Source organism: Malus sylvestris, chromosome 16 (assembly GCF_916048215.2).
Source record: "Malus sylvestris chromosome 16, drMalSylv7.2, whole genome shotgun sequence".
Taxonomy (NCBI): Eukaryota; Viridiplantae; Streptophyta; class Magnoliopsida; order Rosales; family Rosaceae; genus Malus; species Malus sylvestris.
The window spans coordinates 5,944,859-5,966,180 of NC_062275.1; the positions used below are offsets into that span (position 1 = coordinate 5,944,859).

Genomic DNA, 21,322 nt, shown 5'->3' on the forward strand with positions numbered 1-21,322 from the left:
GAATACCATTTGACAAAGTGACATTGTCGTTCTGTTAAGAATAGACACGTGTCATCAAACTAGGCCAAGGACATGGGGGTATAGGAAAAACGGGGATATCAAAATTAAGCTTAAGACACAAAATCAAGGTTACTTTGTAAAAAAAAAAAAGAAACAAAATCAAGGTTAACCAAACAATGGCTAAGAACCGAAAAATTGGCAACTTGGGGGCAGGGGATAAGAAAAATTAGATTTTATAATCCCCTAATTTACTTAATTTCAAAAGAATCTTGACGGACTTGTAGCTCATTCACTAATTTCATTCCTTGTTGTATATGAAGTCTCGAATTTGATTCTCTCATTTCTTAATATCATTCATATCAAAAGGATGTACTTGTATATTTTTCTTAGTAAATTAACGCAGAACAAGCTAACAATCATTTACAAGCATAAGTCATTGAAGAACAAGTTATGGGAAGGTATCATAGGCTCAAATCGGAGCTTAGATGCCAAATTTGAAAAATTTCATTGCATCCCTTAGTCTTCCTTCCCTCTCCATTTCGTCTTCAATCCACTCAATCATTCGTTCTACATCATAAAATGCGACCAGTCATTTGTAGATATAGGTGTAGTTAAGCAAGTTAGAGCACTGTTTCACGTTATGTCATGCACCCCGTTTGTCTAAAGAAAAAAGGATAATGAAAAGTCGTCCGTCAAATGTGAAAATTTTCATTGCATCCCTTAGTCTTCCTTTCCTCTCCATTTCGTCTTCAATCCACTCAACTATTCGTTCTACGTCATAAAATGTGACCAGTAATTTGTAGATATAGATATAATTAAGCAAGTTAGAGCACCGTTTCACGCCATGCCGTGCACCCTCGTTTGTTTAAAGAAAAAAGGATAATGAAAAGTCGTCGGAGTCAAGTCCACCCTTTGACTAGTCATCATCCGCGTCATCTAGAAAGACTTCCTCCTCACTCGGAAACTCTCTATTTTTGTGTACAGCTCAATCAGAAACTTTAAATTGTGAGGGGATTGAGCTTGGAAGCGAAGCCATGGAGATGGAAAGCAATCTTGTTATGAAGAATCAGAAGCTGGGAACATCGGACATTCTCAGGCAAGCTCTTATAATCCCTGCCAGAAACATCAAATTCTTTATTTTCGCAATCCTCGCCTCCCTTCCTCTCTTCTGTTTCTTGATTTACTATGAACCCCATCTCCAAAAAATCATGGTTGAAACCTCGAAAATCCTCAACCCCCCACGAGAAGCCGACATCAACGGCTACTTGACTTACTTCGGCTTGAGCTGGTCAATACCAATTGACATATCAAGAAAGTTGAACCAAGATTTTCCCAATGAGTTATTTTATCTGGAATTTCTCTATCTGGTGCCTCTCCATATCCTCTACCTCGTAACCGCGATTCCGATTGTTTACTTGGGATCCAAGATACACACAGAAGAGAGTCCAGTGATGACTCTCAAAGATATGGTGAAAAAACCCTTTGACAAAAAAAGGCTGAAGGGAACTTTTGTAACATATTTTTATGTTCTTGTGTTGTCAAGTTGTACTCTGCTGGGGCTGACATGGTTGGGAATAACCTACTATGCTGTCCTTCGCAACTTCGAGCATTTCGATGCTTTGTTCTATGCCGTACTGTGTTGGCCAGCATTTGTAGGGCTTCTGGCAATGTTTTCGGCATGGAGTGCGGTGTGGAACATGAGCATTGTGATTTCGATACTGGAGGGAGGGAGCGGAATCAAGGTGTTTGGAGAGGCGATATATTTGAGCAGCGGAAGCGAGTGGAGAGGGTTTATTTTGATGCTCATTTTCTTTGCCTGGGAAGTAAGTTTGAGGCTGCCTTGCATCTATTTCGGCTGCTACGAAAGCAGGCATTATTTTGGTGGTATTCTTGCGCAGGTTTGCTTGTTCTGCTTTGGGAATGTGCTGAAGTGGATTGTCTGCATCGTATATTTCTACGATTGCAAGAACCGGGCGTTGGAGAAGAAATTGAAGATGCAGGCCAAGAAGAGAGGTGAAAGCATTGGATGAATATCCTCATTATCCAAAGTCTTGTAGCTAAATTTGTAACTTCTTTTTGTTGGTACTAGTTAATATGTGTTTCTTGGAATTGTGAAGATGTTGCAATCTTTCAAAAATACTATTTCAACTGGATGCATTCTTCCATCAAATGATGTATTTTTTAAACTCTCCAGCAAGTAGTACAAGCTGCTCCCTTCTGATAGGAGATGCCAAACTAAGCCAGATAGTAATCTGTTGAGTAAAAAATAGCAAGAATTTAGCCATTCGCAGCCTCGTTGCTAAGGCGAATGTATTGTCTAATCAGATTTTCAAAGCACCCAGCAATCACTACAGCACTAGTAACTGCAAAACTGTTACACTGACTGAGTTATGAAGTGCAGCATAAGGTCTCCACAGAAGTGCAAAGGGGTGAGAACTGGTGAAATGTGGCTCTTCCACAAAGTAGGTCATCAACCAATGGCTTCCTCTACATGTGAAAATTAACAGCTCTGGGGCCATGATATTATTACTTTTATTAATCATGAAACAAATGGGGGTGTTTCAAGAAGAGCTAAAAGAGTACTCTGGTAATCAAAAGAGTTTCGAAGTTTGGCAGAAAAACTTGAAATAAAAGTGATTTTGGCTAGCAGAGGAGCCTTCTGTAGAAGTACTTCCAAGTGCTTGAATTTTAATAAAAATTACAACATGTTTCTATCAAAAGCATTTCTAGAAAAACGCTTATGAACAAAACTGCTTTTTACAAAACCAGTCACAAACGAAACTTTAAAGTCTACAAGTCAAGTCCACCATTGGCTCTCCTTCAAATATGCAATAGGCTGAAACCATCAAGAAAGAGACTTTCGGTGGATGGTGGTTGGTTTGTGTGGACTTGAGTCTTGACTTGGACTTGTCCCCATTGCTAATTGCTTACAGAAAGACTTCATGTTCATTTAGAAACTCACAGTTGTATTTGAAACTCTGTGGATTGAGCCTGGAAGTGAAAGTATGGAGATGGAAAGCAACCTTACGGTGAAGAATCCGAAGCTAGAAGCCTTCGGAATTCTCCGAAAAGCTCTTGCAATCTCTGCCAAAAACACCAATTTTTTTGTCTTCGCAATCCTCACCTCCCTCCCTCTCTTCTGTTTCATGATTTACTATGAATCTGTTCTCCAAAAATTCATGGTCGAAATCTCAGAAATTCTAAAACAAAACCCCGATGATCTCGACTTCTATTGGCTCGTACCTCTTGACATAGCCAGAAAAATGAAAGACTATTCTGCTGGGTTCATTCATCTCAGTCTTCTCTATCTTGTGCCTCTCCATCTCCTAGAGCTCAGCACCGTGCTTTTGATCGTTGATTTGGCATCGAAGATCTATGAAGAAGAGAGACCAACGAAGACTCTCAAGGAAATGCTACGTATACCCTTTGACAAAACAAGATTGAAGGGCAGTTTTGTTACATCTGTCTATGTTCTTGTCTGGTCAACCTGTATGCTTCTCGGATTGATATGGTTAGCCGCAACATACTGTGTTGTCTTCCAGCCAATAATGTACGGACTGTACTTTTCTGTTTGGTGCTGGCCGGCATTTACAGCACTGCTTACGATTTACTTAGCATGGAGTGTTGTGTGGAATGTGAGTCTTGTGATTTCAGTGTTGGAGGGGACACATGGAATCAAGGCGTTTGCACTAGCGATATATTTTAGCAGCGGTAGTGAGTGGAAGGGGATTCTTTTGATGCTTGTTTTCTTTGCTTGGGAAGCAATTTTAAGGTTGCCTGGCATATACATCGGCTTCTACGAAAGGACTAATTATGTTGCTCTCGCTGCTGAGATTAGCTTGTTCTGTTTTGGGAATGTGGTGAGTGGGTGGCCTGCACGATATATTTCTGCGATTGCAAGAACCGGGCTGTCGAGAAGAAGTTGGCGATGAAGGGTAAGACACGTGAAAACTGTGGATGAATTTTGTTGATGCACAAAATCAGCGAGGACTTTGGTACAACAGAAAGTGTCAGGTTTTGTGACCTTCGCTTGGTTGCTTGGTTGCTTCAGTCACTAGTGAGGATAAGTACGTAAATGAATAGAGACAGAGAAGCAAACACAGGATGTACGTGGTTCACCCATATTGGCTACGTCCACGGAGTAGAGGAGTTCTTATTAGTAGTGAAGGGCTTACACAAGTACAAAGGATCAAGCTCTCAATTTAGTGAGTTCTTGTGAATGATTTAACACAAAATGGCATTAGGCAATATTGTGGGGGAATGACCCCTATTTATAGAAAAACTTGTAGCTTTGTCACATTGACATGTGTCATGTTGTGATTGGTTCTTGATGTCGACACGTGCTGCGCTCTGATTGGCTTCTAATCTTGACACGTGTCGAGTAGTGATTGGCCTCCTGGTCGGAGGGGAACTCTTCTGGGTCCTTGACAGTATAGCGTTGGCCGGTGCTCGGTAGTTTCGGGATTGGTCAAGTATGGTACAAACAGTGCTCCCCTAAGTTCCCGAGTGAGGGAAACTCCTCGGTTGGGGACTTGCAAGATCCAATCCCTTGAGTAATCACGAAACTTCTAAGTACTGAAGTGTGGTCTGATCTTCATCTGCCCTTCTCTGGAAGTACCTTTCCTCCATCCGGGAATGGTGTACTTAGCTGATGTTGACGCACAAGGTAATGTATCAATTTCACTTGAAGCTTAGTTGTAGTTTCGGGCTTAGTCAAGTGTGATACAAACCCTATAGTAGGAGTCCCCCAAGTCGCCGAGCTAGGAGATCTGCCGAAAGAGGTGACAGACAAGGTAAGCAGTCAAACTTCCAAGTAAGCAACCCAGGATCAGAGGTTTGACGTCGGCTTCCGGTTGATTGTTCTCATTCTCCTTGTCTCTCATTCAACTGCCAGGATAAGGAGAAGCAAATGGATAAGAGATGATATGAGATACTTTTGCTTTTGAAGAAGTAACTTTCCACAGGCTTATTCTTGAACTGTGCTGGAGGGTTTTCTGGTGCCCTTCAGAGTATAAGGCCGACTCAAAAATTTGAGGGTCAAAACAAGTCCATCAAATCTAGAGTACGTTCGACCTTGATGATATGGGATACTTTTGCTGTTGACGGAATAATGAATGTGGTATGGAAAGGTGTCGTGCTGTAGTGATCTGTTTCAGCTCACCGTTGAACCTTCTGCTTCAATCTTTTGCATGGCAGAAGTGGTGTGCAACCTTTGCATTTAAATGGTCCTTCAGAACATTCCTTCATAGTGACTCATCCACGCTTGGCAGCTTCAGTGTAAAGAGCCAATATCTGATCAACTGTCATGAGGTATTTGCCGGTGGAATTCGTGACCTTGACAACAGTTGAGGATGAGTACTCGAGAGCAATGCTAAGTAAGCAACCAGGCAAAGGCTCCAGGTAGTCAGTTCCAAATTGGAGGTTTGATTTCAGGTTCCGACTGACTGCTCTCTTTCTCCTTGTCCTGCAGGTGTGGACAAGGACAAAGACAAAGATAGGGAGAAAGCATGATATGAGATACTCTTGCTTTCGACCCTGATGATATGAGATACTCTTGTTCTTGGTGTGGCTTATTTGCTGAGGTATTATCGGGGGGGAATAAAGCTGAGTATTTCGAGAGGTTATGTTGAGGGTGCCTTTTCGAATGCGAGAAAGGGTTGAGCATTTTTGCAGGTTTGCCTGTCCGTTGAGGAGGGAGGTCAATGTATATAGGGATTTCCCAATAACAAGTAGTAATGCTATTCCTTTACCCTTCTTGGTCACAGCAATGTAGTGGGAGCTGCCAGCTTCACGTGTTTTAATTTTGTCAGAGCACTTTGAAAAAGTGGTATGTGGTATCTGGAAAGCTGATGTTACGTGTGAAGATTACAGACAAGCTTTATCTAAGGAAATCTGGCTCTCGAAGTTCTGAGAGTTGTGCCTCTTCGGTTTTCGAACAAGCAATCCCGTCGAGGATCTGACTCTCGAGATTCGGAAAGCGGTGCTACTCCGGTTTTTTAGAAAGTAATTATGTTGGGAGTCTTTTCTCGAATGTGAGTAAAGGTTGGACGTTCTTGCCAACCTGTCTTGCCGCAAAACCCGGAGGTCGACACACATAGGGACTTTCCAGTTGTCAAGCAGTGGTGCTGTTCCTTTACCCTTATGGGTAATAGTAGGGTAGCTGGAACTTCGAAATTCTCGTGCCTAAACTTTGTCAGAGATCTTTGACAAAGTTATATGTGGTACCCGAGGAGTTGATGGTGCATATGGAGAGCGGTGATTGAACAGTAAGATTCACGTGCTTTCTACTTCACCAGAAATCTTCGACAGATTGCCCGTAATTTCCGCAAAGCTGAGTGTGCATGTGACAGGTGCTGACGAGGCTGAAAAAGCAGGTGCTTCTTCGATTTCTGAGATCGGCCCTCGTGGTCTCTGAGCAGCCCAGCTTTTGAGAAAGCAAACGCCTCTTCGATTTCTGAGATCGGCCCTCGTGGTCTCTGAGCAGCCCAGCTTTTGAGAAAGCAAACGCCTCTTCGATTTCTGAAGCTCCGTCGAGTGCAGATTTTTATAGAGGCTGGCATTAAGTTCCACAGCACACTTGAATCTCTACCAGTAGAAGCTCATTTCTTGCACTTCTAAGATCTTGATTTGTCTGACCTCTTCCTTCTTCAACACATTTGAAAATGTCTGGACCCTCCGACCGTCGTTTTGACTTGAACCTTGGAGAAGAGACAGCCACGCCTTCTCCAGACAACATATGGCGCCCATCCTTCATATCCCCTACTGGTCCTCTTACCGTTGGGGATTCTGTGATGAAGAATGATATGACCGCTGCAGTGGTGGCCAGGAACCTTCTCACTCCCAAAGATAATAGACTACTTTCCAAACGGTCTGATGAGTTGGCTGTTAAGGACTCTCTGGCTCTTAGTGTTCAGTGTGCAGGTTCTGTGTCTAATATGGCCCAACGCCTATTTGCTAGAACCCGCCAAGTTGAATCATTGGCTGCTGAAGTGATGAGTCTCAAACAGGAGATTAGAGGGCTCAAGCATGAGAATAAGCAGTTGCACCGGCTCGCCCATGACTATGCTACAAACATGAAGAGGAAGCTTGACCAGATGAAGGAATCTGATGGTAAGGTTTTACTTGATCATCAGCGGTTTGTGGGTTTGTTCCAAAGGCATTTATTGCCTTCGTCCTCTGGGGCTGTACCTGGTAATGAAGCTTCAAATGATGAACCTCCAATGCCTCCTCCTTCTGGGGTTTTGTCAAGTACTGAGGCTCCGGATAACCACCCTCCGGTGCTTTCTCTTTCTGGGGCTCTACCGACTGCTGAGACTTCCCCTAAGCAACCTTTGTGAAGGCTCCCTTTTGTGTGTTTATTTTGACTCATGTATATGTACATATTTGTGGCTTATCGAAAATATTAATAAATAAGCTTTGCTTCATTTCAACATATTGTGTTAAATACACCAAAACCTTCTTCATAAAGCTCTTTGAATTTTTGCTTTTGTTGAAACCTGTATTGTTGAAGCTTTGTGAGTGAAGCATGTAGTTTGAGGTAGTGTTCCCTTAATTTCCCGAGTGAGGAAAACTTCTCGGTTGGAGACTTGAAAAATCCAAGTCACTGGGTAGTCACGAACTTTTGAGTACCAAGGCGTAGTAGCATATGGTGGGAGTCCCCCAAGTCTCTAGTCGAGGGAGTTGACGAATGAGGTGTCTTGCTAATAGTCCATGTCGTAAGTACCAAAACTTCATTCTTTTGTTTTCTAAGTGGTAGCCCCGGACTTTTTCTTCATAGATTTTGTTTATGAAGGTTGCTAGGCCCGAATAAGTGGAATTGCAGAAGGTGTAACCGTTGGTGCATTAACATCATAATGGAAGCATCACAATGATGGAAGCATCACAATGATGAAAGCATCATAATGATGAAAACACCATAATGATGAAACATCATAATGATGTTTCTTTGGTGGAATTGTTTTTCATTTCCCCTAACAACCGGAATTGTTTTTCAACATAACACCATCATCTGTAGGTCGAATCACAAAGTTGTCTTCATGAAAGTTGTTCGTTAATTCCTTAACTACAACATATCCAAATTGGAGAGCCATCGGAGCAGTACAACTCCAGAAATCCAGGTATGATGAGTGACTGTTTATCATTTGTCTGTCAACCCGTCAGATTTGTTGTGAGCTTTGAAACTCTATTTTCTCTTGCTCAGATCAGCATGCTTTCTTCATTGAAGTTGTTCCTCAGCTTGTGAACTACAACATATCCAAATTTGAGATCCCTCGGAGCTGTATAACTCAAGAAACTCAGGTATGATGAATGACTGGTTATTATTTTTCTGTCAACCCGTCAGATTTGTTGTGAGCTTCGAAACTCCATTTTCTCTTGTTCAGATCGGTATGCTTTCTTCATTGAAGTTGTTCCTCAGCTTGTGAACTACAACATATCCAAATTTGAGATCCCTCGGAGCTGTATAACTCAAGAAACTCAGGTATGATGAATGACTGGTTATTATTTTTCTGTCAACCCGTCAGATTTGTTGTGAGCTTCGAAACTCCATTTTCTCTTGTTCAGATCGGTATGCTTTCTTCATTGAAGTTGTTCCTCAGCTTGTGAACTACAACATATCCAAATTTGAGATCCCTCGGAGCTGTATAACTCAAGAAATTCAGGTATGATGAATGACTGGTTATTATTTGTCTGTCAACCCGTCAGATTTGTTGTGAGCTTCGAAACTCCATTTTCTCTTGTTCAGATCGGTATGCTTTCTTCATTGAAGTTGTTCCTCATCGACTCTTTCATAACATATCAAAAATTCAGGATGAACTAACGGTTAAATATTTCCAGATCTTCGAAACATCACAACAGCTTCGAAATCTGCAAGAAGCCGACTATCATGTTTGGAGCTTCAACACTTTAATTTCCGTCGCTCAAACAGAAATGGTTCCTTCTTGAAAGTTGTTCATATGCTCAAGAACTATAGGGTGTCCAAAATTCAGCTCCATTGGAGAAGAGCAGAGGTTGCAGAAATTTGATAGATGAAAGGAGGCGGAAGAGGGAGAGAGAGAAAAAGTCTCCTGGGTTGGATTTCTATTTTGGGGCAGATTCCAATTTTTGTAGCACCTTCATTATTGATGAATTGCTTGTACTTTTGTCCATTATGAAATTTGGGACTTTGGCTTGTTGTTGGATCTATTATAATATGTTTGAGAACATATATAAGTGAATAAATAAGAAGGAAAATTTTGGGCCCTTGTGGGTGTAAAACAAAAAATGTTTATGTTTACCCAAGTGTTTTTGTACAAGTTCAAGGGCATCTTGGGTTTTGTGAACAAAATTTGTTTATTTGGAGCAAGGTTTTGTGTTGAAGCTTTGTAGGTGAAGCTTTGGTGTTGAAGCTTTGTGGGTGAAGCTTTGGAGGTGAAGCTTTTCGGGTGAAGCTTGTTGGGTGAAGCTTTTTAGGTGAAGCTTTGTGGGTGAAGCTTTTTAGGTGAAGCTTTTCGGGTGAAGCTTTTTGGGTGAAGCTTTTTAGGTGAAGCTTTTCGGGTGAAGCTTTTTGGGTGAAGCTTTTTAGGTGAAGCTTTGATGGTGAAGCTTTTTGGGTGAAGCTTTTTAAGTGAAGCTTTTTGGGTGAAGCTTTTTAGGTGAAGCTTTGATGGTGAAGCTTTTTGGGTGAAGCTTTTTAGGTGAAGCTTTGTGGGTGAAGCTTTGTGGGTGAAGCTTTGATGGTGAAAGTATGTAGAGGGAGCTTTCTAGGTGAAGATTTTTTAGGTGAAGCTTTGTAGGTGAAGCTTTTTTAAGTGAAGCTTTTCGGGTGAAGCTTTTTAGGTGAAGCTTTGTGGGTGAAGCTTTTTAGGTGAAGCTTTGTGGGTGAAGCTTTGGAGGTGAAGCTTTTCGGGTGAAGCTTTTTAGGTGAAGCTGTTTTTTTTTTTTTTTTTTTTTTTTTTTTTTTTTTTTTTTTGGCGCTTGACACGGTCTTCATTTGCTTGTTTTGTAGTGACTGTGGAAGACGGATTGCTTTCTGATTGAGAAGGGTTCCAGCATTGCTTGCTATGAATGTAAAAGAGTGAGGGCTGAGTTGGCTAAATTACCTCTTTATTGAATTCATTGCCAAATGGCCTTCATTACATAGGATGCCAAACGGCTATAGCTCAACACTTGTACATCGTGAGTCTATTTGTAGTAGTACTTCAAGTGATCAGCGTTCCATGGATGGCCAAGGGTCTTGCCATCGGAGCTTCTAAGTGTGTAAGAGCCAGGGCGACTGATGCCAATGACTTCATACGGTCCATCCCAGTTTGGACTAAGTGTGCCTTCACTCGGGACTCTGTCGCAGAGTAATCTTTTCTTTAAGACCCAGTCTCCTATTTTGAAAGAACGAGGCTTGACCCTAGAGTCATAATAGTTGGAGATGCGCTGCTTGTAGGCGACATTCCTCAAGTGAGCTTGGTTTCTGTGTTCCTCGACTAAATCCAAGTTGAGGGTGAGTTGTTTGTCATTTTCACTTTGAATGTAGTTCTGGACTCGGAATGTTGCTTGCTCGAGCTCAACAGGGACAACCGCCTCTGTGCCAAAGGCAAGTGAGAATGGAGTTTCTCCTGTTGAAGTCCGATATGAAGTGCGATATGACCAAAGAACTTGGGGTACAAATTCTGGCCAACAGCCTTTAGCTTTGTCCAAGCTGGTTTTCAAAGTGCGCTTGATTATTTTGTTGATGGCCTCAACTTGTCCATTAGACTGGGGATGAGCTGGAGAGGCAAAGCATAAGTTGATGTTGAACTTAGAGCAGAACAACCTGAACTTCTTGTTGTCGAACTGTCGCCCATTGTCAGTGACTATCGCATTGGGAATGCCGAATCTACAAAGGATGTTCTTCCACACGAAGTCTTCTATCTTTGCCTCAGTAATGGTTGCCAAGGGTTCTACTTCGGCCCACTTTGTGAAGTAGTCCACTGCAACGACTGCGTAACAGACTTTGCCCTTCCCTGCCGGCATTGGGCCGATCAAATCAAGTCCCCACTGGGCGAAGGGCCAAGGGCTGATCATAGGAGTAAGAGGCTCTGGAGGGGAATGAGGAATAGCCGCATATCGTTGACATTTGTCACATGAGCGGGATACTTTGATGGCATCCTGGTGGAGTGTTGGCCAGTAATATCCTTGGCGAAAAGTCTTGTGTGCTAGGGACCGAGATCCAGCATGATCTCCACAGACTCCCTCATGTATTTCCCGAAGGACGATTTCCGCCTCGGCAGGCGTAAGACACCTTAAGTATGGCAGGCTAAAACCTCGCTTATAGAGTTGATCATTGATGATCAGGTAGCGGGTAGACTTGTATCGAATTTGTTTAGCCTGGACTTTATCATTTGGGAGGGTGCCATGAGCAAGGAAATTATAGATCGGGGTGATCCAACTATCCCCCTGTTGTAAGTTGCATACTTCTGCGGCCATGGTGCTTGGTGTTGCCAACAGTTCGACATGAATTTTTCTTCCAATCTTGTCTTCCACAGCCGAGGCGAGGCGAGCCAGGGCGTCTGCATGACTGTTTGCCGCTCGAGGAACTTGGGTGATCTGGTAGTGGAAGTGCTTGAGCAAAAGTTGTGTTTGCGCAAGATATGCTGCCATGGAGCTGTCCTTAGCATCAAAGTTGTTGGTAACCTGGTTGACCACCAATTGGGAGTCACTGAAAATATCAATTTGTTTAACCCCGAGGTGTTTGGCCAAACGTAATCCTGCTAGAAGGGCTTCATACTCGGCCTCATTATTTGATGCCTTGAATTTGAAACGAATAGCATACTCCATTGCTACTTTGTCGGGTGTAGTCAAGACTAGTCCCGCTCCACAGCCCTGTTGGTTGGATGAGCCATCAACATACAGACTCCATGCTGGGGTTGTTGGTTCTATCTTCTGAGCTTCCGGGGGTAATGAAGCCACTGCTTCAGGTGTAGAAGCAATGTCAACCGGATATGTGAAGTCGGCAATGAAGTCTGCCACTGCTTGGCCCTTCTCAGCTGGCTTTGGTTGGTAGGAGATGTCAAACTCACCCAACGCTATTGCCCATTTGATCATTCGCCCTGAAGTGTCAGGACTTTGGAGTATCTGTCGAAGAGGATAATTGGTAAGCACGATGATGGAGTGCGCTTGGAAGTAAGGGCGGAGTTTTCGAGCAGACATGACCAATGCCAGAGCCAATTTCTCAATGTTAGAGTACCGTGTCTCCGCATCTTGTAAGGCTTTGCTAGCGTAGTAGACAGGTCGCTCAATATTCCCATCCTTTCGAATGAGAACGGAACTTACGGCTGAAGCTGATACCGATAGGTAGATAATGAGAATGTCTCCTACCTCGGGCTTGGAGAGTAGAGGGGCTTTACTCATGTACTCCTTGAGGTTTTTGAATGCCTCGGCACATTCATCAGTCCATGTAATGTACTTCCTACTTCCCTTAAGTGCTTTAAAAAAGGGAGCACATTTGTCTGTGGCCTTAGAAATGAACCTGGTTAAGGCTGCCACCTTGCCAGTAAGGCTCTGGATGTCCTTTGAAGTTACCGGTTCCTTCATGTCGAGGATTGCTTTGATCTTCTCGGGATTAGCTTCAATGCCTCGTTGGCTAATCATGAAACCTAAGAATTTGCCAGAGCCTACGCCGAAGGCACATTTGTTGGGGTTTAACCTCATTCGATACCTCTTCAAAATAGTGAAAGTTTCAGATAGGTTGGTGATGTGTTGGTCAGCATGTTTGCTCTTGACTAACATATCATCAACGTAAACTTCCATGCTCTTCCCAATCTGCTCGGCGAACATTGAGTTGACTAGTCTCTGATAAGTCGCTCCTGCATTCTTTAGGCCGAAAGGCATGACTTTATAGCAGTATAGTCCTCTGTCGGTAGTGAAGGCTGTGTGTTCTTGATCCGAAGGGTTCATGAGGATTTGGTTGTATCCTGAGTAAGCATCCATGAAGCTCAGGAGTTCACACCCGGCCGTAGAGTCTATAAGTCTGTCAATAAGAGGAAGAGGGAAGCTATCTTTCGGACACCCTTTGTTTAGGTCGGTGTAGTCAACACACATTCTCCACAAGACCTTTTGAAGCAAAAGACTTTCTTTGGTCGGATTTTTCTTAACAAGGACCACATTTGCTACCCATGTCGGGTAATTGACTTCGCGGACAAAGCCTATGCCTTTGAGTTTTTCAACTTCTGCTTTCATTGCCTCGTATCGTTCAGCGTCATAAGATCTTCGCTTCTGTCTCACCGGCTTGATCTTGGGGTCAATACTCAAACGATGACAGATGACATCGGGAGAGATGCCTGGCATGTCCTCGTATGACCAGGCGAAGACTTCAGTGTTCTCTTTCAAAAAAGATATCAATGCTAACCGAAGGGGTGGTGACAATGTGGTGCCAATCTTCACCATGCGATCTGGATAATCTCTTGAGATAGGTACCTTCTTCAACTCTTCAGCAGGTTGGGCTTGCTGGGTGAAAGAGTCATCTCGAGGATCATCGGGTTGATTGTTGCTATCAGGAAGATCCAAGTTCGCTTCATCTAGGCTGGTCTTTGTGACTTGGTCATGTACAGACAGGGTTTCCTTGGGTCCGGGCAAGTGTTGTTGCTTAACTGAAGTGTTGTAACATGATCGTGCACTAAGCTGATCTCCTCTGATGTAGCCGTTGCCATGGGGGGTTGGAAATTTCATCAACAGCATATGCGTGGATACCATAGCCTTGAGATCATTGATGCCTGTGCGCCCAAATATGACATTGTATGCCGTTGGGCAGTCAACCACTAGGAAGTTAGTGGTAATGGTAGCCGTGTAAGGGCCTGTACCAATAGTAAAGGGTAAATGTATGCTCCCTAAGGGTTGCACGATATCACCGGAGAAGCTTATCAGAGGAGAAATCGAGCGATCGAGCAAGTGTTCAGCTACACTGAGTGCCCTGAAAGCTTCGGCAAACATGATATTGACCGAAGCCCCTGTGTCTACGAGGATTCGTCGAACATCAAAGTTGGCTATGTGAGCCTCCACGATCAATGGGTCGTTATGAGGGTAGATGATGCCTCTTTCTTCCTCAGGGTAGAAACATATCGGATCCCAGTTAGGCTTTTGATACTTCCCTCCCCTGATGTCTTCCACGTGAAACACTTGGTGACCAGGCCTCAGAATTCGTTCACTGTTTTTCATGGCCCTATTGGAAGATTCAGATATGGGTGTGCCGCCGCTTATGGAATATATGACATTCACCTGGCGTTGGTTACGGTTATCCCTTTGAGGGTGAAGGAGGAATTGATCAATTTTTCCTTCTCGTGCCAAAGCTTCAATACGATCACGGAGGATGATACATTTCTCGCTATCATGGCCGTTATGCTCATGGTAGCAACAAAACATGCCCGCGTTATTCGGGGGCGTGTAATCTGGGTGCCTCGGCTTTGGCTTTGGTATCAGGTGAGCTATGCTGGGGTAAATGGCCGCGCATGTGGCATTCAAGGGCGTGTATGTCTCATACCTTGGGGTAGGGGGTATCTTGACGCGGGTTTGACCCACTGCATTGACTGCCTGGGGGCGAGCGTTATTGTGGCGATACCCTTGGTTATCGGGATAGTGTCCCTTACTCTTTTTACTGAAATGAGAGTGGTGAGGATGGAAATCCTTCCTCTTGCCTTGAAATTGATATGTCTGTTGATTCAGTGAAGCATTATGCAAGGCATGGGGAGGTGCCACTGCTGTTTGGAAAGTCGAGGTCTTCTCATTTAGGTGAGTCTGGCTTCCACCTCCCACTTGTTGATAAAGGATGGTTGTAGGGGGTTTCTCCTGATATGTCTTTGCCTCGGCGGAGGCATGGTTATAAGCCTGCGCCATCACCTCAGAGTAAGTCTTCCAAGTATTGGCATTGATCATGTATTTAAAGAAACAATCACGTAGGCCTGCCGTGAAGGCTTTGAGGGCAGTCTTGTCGTCTGCCTCGGCACACCGGGAGTATTCATGGCTGAAGCGGCCAGCATACATACGTAATGACTCGTCTGGCTTCTGGCGGATAGTGTACAAGTCATCTGCAGAGTGCAAGCGATCGGTTTGGAAAATGTGTTGGGAAACAAATAGTTTCCTCAATTCCTCAAATGAGTCTACCGTCTCAGGTGTAAGACGACAATACCAATTTAGAGCTCCACTAGAGAGGGTGGAGGGGAAGAGAAGACATCGCTCTTCGTCGGTGTGCATCCGGTATGCCATGGTGGACTCAAAGAGGTTAAGGTGCTCAATCGGGTCCTCTTTTCCAGTATAAAGTTGCAAGCCAAGCTTTTGCTTTGTCTTTGCTTGAAGGGGGGTGTTGAGGATCCTCCTTGTAAGAGGGCCAGGCCTGGGTTGGTTCCAGTCAGGTATTTCAGCCTGACGTTCAGCCTTCAACTTGTTTACTTCCTCAAGAAGTTGTAGGACAAGGGGGTCCTGAGCGGAGTTATGTGTCACTGGAGCTTTCTTTCGTAAATCTCCATCTCCTATTGGAATTAGGAAGGTTTGATCAAGGGCATGTGATTTTTCCCTGGACTCGCTGTACTGGCTTCCAGGGTATGTCTGTCGGAACACCTCTGAGTCCCCTGTACCCTCATGTCTCTCTAGGACTTGTTGCCCCTTCCCCAAATTGGTGGCCGGCTTGGGCCGTGGCAGGGGACCGAGTCTCTCAGAAATCCTTGGGTCATTGATCTTTGAGCTTATATGGATGGAATTCTCTCGACGTTGCTTCAGGAAATCCCGACAATCGCGAAAGACGGCTTTCGATCCTTCTGCCCCTTCAGCAAAGAGGTGTCTCCCTCCACTTCTCATGGTTCGGGTCGAAGCAACTGGGTTAAGAGAAGCCTCATGTTGATTATCAAGTCGAGGGGTAATCTGTTCCCTATCAGGGATATCTATGTCGAATGCATGTGACCCTCCATGTTGGAGGGCACCCAGTTGATGGTTGACTTCCACGGGGGCAACAAGCTCGCGTGTCTGAGCTTGCCTAGCTTCGTGGAGTGTCTCGAAGAGCTTCTCATATTGCTCCTGGAGGACCTCATTCTTCATTGCTATCTTGTTGTTCTGAGCTTCCAACTCATCGACTTTAGCTTGAAGAAGAACTCGTTTTCCTTCCTTCTTTCGTTGTTTCGCACTATGTGCAAGGGGGGTGTCATTCTGTGTGCTGTGGCTTCCTTCGCTTCCCATGTTGGAGAGGGATGCCTGGTCAAAAGAAAGTGTACGAATGATAGAAACCAGCTTGACACAGCTGAAGAGAGTAGGAATAAGTGTCGTTTCCCACAGACGGCGCCAAATGTTGATGCACAAAATCAGCGAGGACTTTGGTACAACAGAAAGTGTCAGGTTTTGTGACCTTCGCTTGGTTGCTTGGTTGCTTCAGTCACTAGTGAGGATAAGTACGTAAATGAATAGAGACAGAGAAGCAAACACAGGATGTACGTGGTTCACCCAGATTGGCTACGTCCACGGAGTAGAGGAGTTCTTATTAGTAGTGAAGGGCTTACACAAGTACAAAGGATCAAGCTCTCAATTTAGTGAGTTCTTGTGAATGATTTAACACAAAATGGCATTAGGCAATATTGTGGGGGAATGACCCCTATTTATAGAAAAACTTGTAGCTTTGTCACATTGACATGTGTCATGTTGTGATTGGTTCTTGATGTCGACACGTGCTGCGCTCTGATTGGCTTCTAATCTTGACACGTGTCGAGTAGTGATTGGCCTCCTGGTCGGAGGGGAACTCTTCTGGGTCCTTGACAGTATAGCGTTGGCCGGTGCTCGGTAGTTTCGGGATTGGTCAAGTATGGTACAAACAAATTTCATGATCAGAAACTCCAAAGCTCAGTTAGGAACAGCAATCCATCAGTTTTCACATTATGCAGATAAACTAGGTCTTCTGGCTCAATTTGTATCGTTTTATGTATCACTTTGATTGAAAAAGTTTCATATAATTAAGTTGCCCTTGTACTACTGTTGTGCAACATCGTCCCGCTCAGGTGTAGGGTTTTATCCAAAAGATATCGGTGTTATTAGCACTCAACTGTTTGTATTTGGTAAACGATGTGCAATATATTCCATATTTATAATTGTTTGTGTAGCATTTTACTATGTTGCAATGTGGGGACATATGAAACTACAACTTGTTGAGATCACTTTCCTTCACAAAGAGTCCATGGAAGCCATAAGGCACCCGCCGGGGCATCCTCACAGCAGCCACAATGTCAAGCTGAGGAGACTTGGCATCCATCACCAAGAACTTCGATTCCCCGGCCTTCTCATCGTGAACATACGACACCACATACCCGTCGTCCTCATCCGCATCCGGATTCTCGGGCTCTCTGGCCACGAAAAACGGCTCGCCCCCGTAGCACCCCGGGCCAAACATCCTGCTGGCCACAATAGACTCCTTGTGCTCCGAATTAGACACATCCAATTTCACAACTCCTGATATCTTAGGCATGGGATCACCCACAGCTGCATACACATACTGATTCTTCTTCCCCAAGTAAGCCGGATTGATCAAGGCGAAATCCAGATTTCTAGTTGAAATCGGCTGCCTCGTCACAATCCCCGTCTTCAGATCAATCCGAACCTTCTCAACCAAAGAATGAACAAGCTCCATTCTCTCCATTGTGTGTTCTGCTGACAAAACGTTTGGTGCCACCATCACAATAGCATCCTCCTCATCCCATGCATTGATAGCATGTACGTTGTTGAAACCCGGCACCTCAAACCACCTCATCTCCGACTCGTCCTTCGCGTACCGCGGAATGACTCCGATCCTCGGCACTTTGGAAGGGTCCAAACCAACAGGGGAGGCTCCTTTAGTGATCATGTCAATAAGGTTCATCCCAATTTGTATGTCAGCAAATATGGCATATTTTTTGGTGATTGCAAAGTCATGGAGGAACGATGGAGTGACCATGGAGAATATCGGCACGTCCGGCTGCTTCACGCCATTCGAGTCGAAGCGGAAGTAGGTTAGAAACGGCGGTATAGGGCCATAGCGGAAGGCGAATGCCTCCCCCGTTTCTGGGTCTACCTTCGGATGAGCTGTCATGCTCATGGAGAGCTTGCCGTCGAAATCATGGCGTCCCAGAGTCTCGATGTCTCCGTCGGACGTCAGGCGGAGGGAGTACGGGAGATCGGACTCGCCGAGAGCGTAAAGTCGGTCGCCGAAGAAGGCCAAACTTGTGTTTGCAAGACCAATGCCATTTGCAGGATTGAATTGGCCTGTAGACAAAGTAACGTTTTAATATTTGTATCAAGAGAAATTACGTGTAAAATGTTCGAAGTTAATAAGACCAAAAACTTGTGTGACAGTAACAGCTTCAATCTATACACTTGAATCATAGTAGGAATTAGGTTCATAATTTAGTTTGTGTTAATAATTAACTTAGTAATGGAGTAATTAAAGTGTGGCAAGTGATTTTCCCGCTTTCATTTTCTCTTGGTGCACTAATTTCTTGTTTTGTGACATTTAAATCAAAGAATTAAAGATAAAGAAGGCTTTACAATCCCTACCCTAAAACAGAGGTGGCCGCACCTCCAGCCTAGGAGCGAGATTCCGCCCCTTTGCTTGACGGCTGGGGCGTTGTGCTGTGCTTTTTGTTTTTCAGGAAAAAAACAAAAAACACAAGGCCTGTTTTTTGACCTGGGATGAAAAGAAAAAACGTCGTTTCGTTTCAAGAAACATAGCAGGGACAACTTGTCAGGCCAAAAATGTTATTTTTGAGGGTAATATAGGAAGATTAAAATTTTAAATTAAATTTACAAAGTAAATGATGTGGTTGTAGATGATTTAATTATTAATTAAATATCGATTAACGTGTTTGTTTCTTATTATAGAATAACACTATATTTATTTATTTCCACAATTTATTGTCTATTTAGTGTACTCCTTCTTACATTTTCACTCAAAATTATATTTAGTTCTATTTATGCATATTTTTTCGGATAGTGCCAAAAAAATTAAATTCGTAGTCAAATTTTATTAATTAAATAACATAAAAGTTAATGATTAAATTATTACTTAAGTGTTTAACGTTTTTACTTCTTAATAAGTAATATTAGGTACTAAATTTGTAAATCAAATGATGTGTTACTAATATAAAATAAGCACCCCAATTAAAACCTAAGTAATAATTTAATCTATAAATTTAATTTATCTAGCATTGTCCAAAAAATATTAGTGTTATTGGTGAAAGAAAGAAATATAAATTAAATTTTTTGTTATAAGGTATTGCGGACCCTGCCTGTAAAGACGCGGGCAGCGGAGAGAGCGCCACGTGTAGCGGAAGCGGTGAGGCCGTTGAAGCCGGAGAAGACGTTGGGAAGAATAGGGTGGCCGGCGTCGCGCTCAACGGTGTACTTGTAGGTCTTGACATATCTGCTGCAGAGCACCGCCCGGCCTCCAGAGATCCTAACGGAGTGAAGCATTCCGTCCCCGTCGAACAGGTGGTAGGGCCCACGCGGAAGGTACTGCGGGTTCGGGCCATTGCGAATGTAGGCTCCGTCGAGGCACGGCGGCAGGGAGCCCTGTATGATCTCGCACTCCGTGGGCGGAAGTTCCTCAACCGGAGCAAAGTTGTAGGAGAGCACGTGCCTGGGGTCCACTGAGGGTTTCACTGGAGGGTCTATGAAGTTGTTGATGAAGTCGTCCAGAGCGTTGAAGATCACTGCGGGTAGCGCAGAACTTTGTTGTTTTGCCGCAGTGAAAGTTGAAGCATTGTTTTGAAGTGCACGATCTGTCTTCGCCTCTAGCGGAGGCTGTGGAGTGCTTTTCGGAGGCGGCGGCGGCGGCGGCCTTGAAGCTGGTGGTTGGGAGGTGGGTCTTTCTTCAATTCTGACAGCAGAAATGCTGCTGAGCCTGGGGGATGTTATGGCAGGAGAGATTGATATCCTTTGAGTGGGAAACGTAGACAGAAAGGAGGAAGAGAAGGCATCCATATCTGGTATCTTTGATCTTCACAACAAAACCCAACAGTTGGATTTTGCTGAGAAATGGTAGATCTGTAGGTCGGAATAAATAAGGGGTGTTAGGAGCTTGGGATATTTCCATGGTGTGTGAGGACGAAAGCATTTCTGGCCACAAGTACAGTAGAGGGACCACATTTCTGCTATATATGTGCCACTTCCCAAACGGATGGTTCTAGGACACTTCAAACCAAACCATATCCAGGTAATAATTTCATATCCTTTGCCGTGCTTTGGAGAGAATCTACAATTTATGGTGTATTATTTTCGTTTGTCACATGGGATGTATAGTCGGATAGTTGAGTTTATTTCTAATTAATATGTGACTAAGTAATGCAATGAGAGCAATAAACATGAGTTATACGTATGAGAATAGCTAATATCATCTCTTTTGTGATGACTACGTGACTAAGTACCTTGACAATAGCGGTAGACACATAGAATATACAAATGAGAGCAGTTAATTTCATATCTCTCATTACGTGACTAAATAACGTGATAAGAGTTATGTGACTATATGACTAAGTACCTTGACGAGAGCGGTAGACACATGGAATATACATATGAGGATAGTTAATTTCATCTCTCTTGTTACGTGATTAAGTAACGTGATAAGGGTGACAAAAATAAAAAAATATACAACCGAAAATAGATAATGACCTGTTTGGTATCCTATTAAAAAAAAATCATCATTTCTGAAAGCACTTTTTAAGAACATCTATTGAAACAATGTCAAAAACTTGTTTGATATGAAATTTAAAATTATTTCAAATCTTGAAACTTAAACTGTAAAAAAGATCCAAAGATAAGGGGTCGGAGGAGAGGGAGAAAGAGGAGACAGGAAAGAAAGAAAGGATCAGAGGAGAGAAGGAGAAGAAGAAAAAAGAGAGATATAGATATCCAGACTCCAGAGTGAGAGGGAAGGAGAAAGGGGAAGAAAAAAAAAGGAGTGAGTTTTAAGTTTAAAAATTCTAAAAACCTGCTTTTGGTGTTTTCAAAAAATAGGCTATTTTCTTAAGTTAGACTTGAGTTCAGTTTTTGAAAATATTCCGAACCAACAAGTTTTTAAGGCCTAAAACTTGAAAGATGTTTTTGTATTTAAAAAGCTGAATTCAAGTAAAGTACCAAACATGCTTTAAAAATCTCATTCTGTTTTGGGACCATTTACTTTGGATCAAAGATACATGAAGGAAAATGAATGGTAGCCTGGTTGCGTGTGTCAACAAACCACATTGAATTTAGAGGGGCACCCTTGTCACGTTCATCTTGGTCATTTTCTTATCAACAATTTTTGTATAATACTTGGACTAATATCTAAGTATCAGTCTTCTACTTGGGAATAATGTGTTGTGATACCCATGGG

The 21,322-nt window shown here is 43.4% G+C and overlaps 3 protein-coding genes and 1 long non-coding RNA gene across 5 annotated transcripts; 3 read left to right on the plus strand and 1 right to left on the minus strand.

The window, feature by feature from the left end:
- The first annotated feature begins 973 nt into the window (after positions 1-973).
- LOC126607325 (uncharacterized) lies at positions 974-2,170 on the plus strand. The gene has a single exon (XM_050274877.1). It carries the CDS (start codon positions 1,035-1,037, stop codon positions 2,028-2,030), a length of 996 nt encoding a protein of 331 aa, XP_050130834.1. The 5' UTR covers positions 974-1,034; the 3' UTR covers positions 2,031-2,170.
- A 451-nt stretch (positions 2,171-2,621) lies between these two features.
- Positions 2,622-3,959, plus strand: LOC126607327 (uncharacterized). Its single transcript, XM_050274878.1, has one exon. The coding sequence runs from the start codon at positions 3,006-3,008 to the stop codon at positions 3,930-3,932; it is 927 nt and encodes a 308-aa protein (XP_050130835.1). The 5' UTR covers positions 2,622-3,005; the 3' UTR covers positions 3,933-3,959.
- Positions 3,960-8,570: 4,611 nt separating this feature from the next.
- Positions 8,571-9,950, plus strand: LOC126607337 (uncharacterized). Of its 2 annotated transcripts, XR_007617561.1 has the most exons (3): positions 8,589-8,660; positions 8,836-9,702; positions 9,845-9,950. It is a non-coding gene; the product is annotated as an uncharacterized LOC126607337 (long non-coding RNA). The 2 variants fall into 2 exon arrangements; XR_007617560.1 differs by having other exon boundaries at positions 8,571-9,702.
- Positions 9,951-17,026: 7,076 nt separating this feature from the next.
- Positions 17,027-20,052, minus strand: LOC126607315 (probable carotenoid cleavage dioxygenase 4, chloroplastic). The gene is made up of 2 exons (XM_050274864.1): positions 19,239-20,052; positions 17,027-18,216 (listed from the first exon to the last, which is right to left on the minus strand). The coding sequence occupies exons 1-2, from the start codon at positions 19,930-19,932 to the stop codon at positions 17,117-17,119; spliced, it is 1,794 nt and encodes a 597-aa protein (XP_050130821.1). The 5' UTR covers positions 19,933-20,052; the 3' UTR covers positions 17,027-17,116.
- Between the last annotated feature and the right edge of the window lie 1,270 nt (positions 20,053-21,322).

What these genes read in the sequence shown, in the direction of transcription:
- LOC126607325 (XM_050274877.1), top strand. Translation starts at nt 1,035, where the DNA reads ATGGAGATGGAAAGCAATCTTGTTATGAAGAATCAGAAGCTGGGAACA.
- LOC126607327 (XM_050274878.1), top strand. Translation starts at nt 3,006, where the DNA reads ATGGAGATGGAAAGCAACCTTACGGTGAAGAATCCGAAGCTAGAAGCC.
- LOC126607315 (XM_050274864.1), bottom strand. Translation starts at nt 19,932, where the DNA reads ATGGATGCCTTCTCTTCCTCCTTTCTGTCTACGTTTCCCACTCAAAGG. An exon ending in CGCTGCCCGCGTCTTTACAG is followed by an intron (nt 18,217 to 19,238) that starts GCAGGGTCCGCA and finishes CTTTGTCTACAG; the next exon opens with GCCAATTCAATCCTGCAAAT.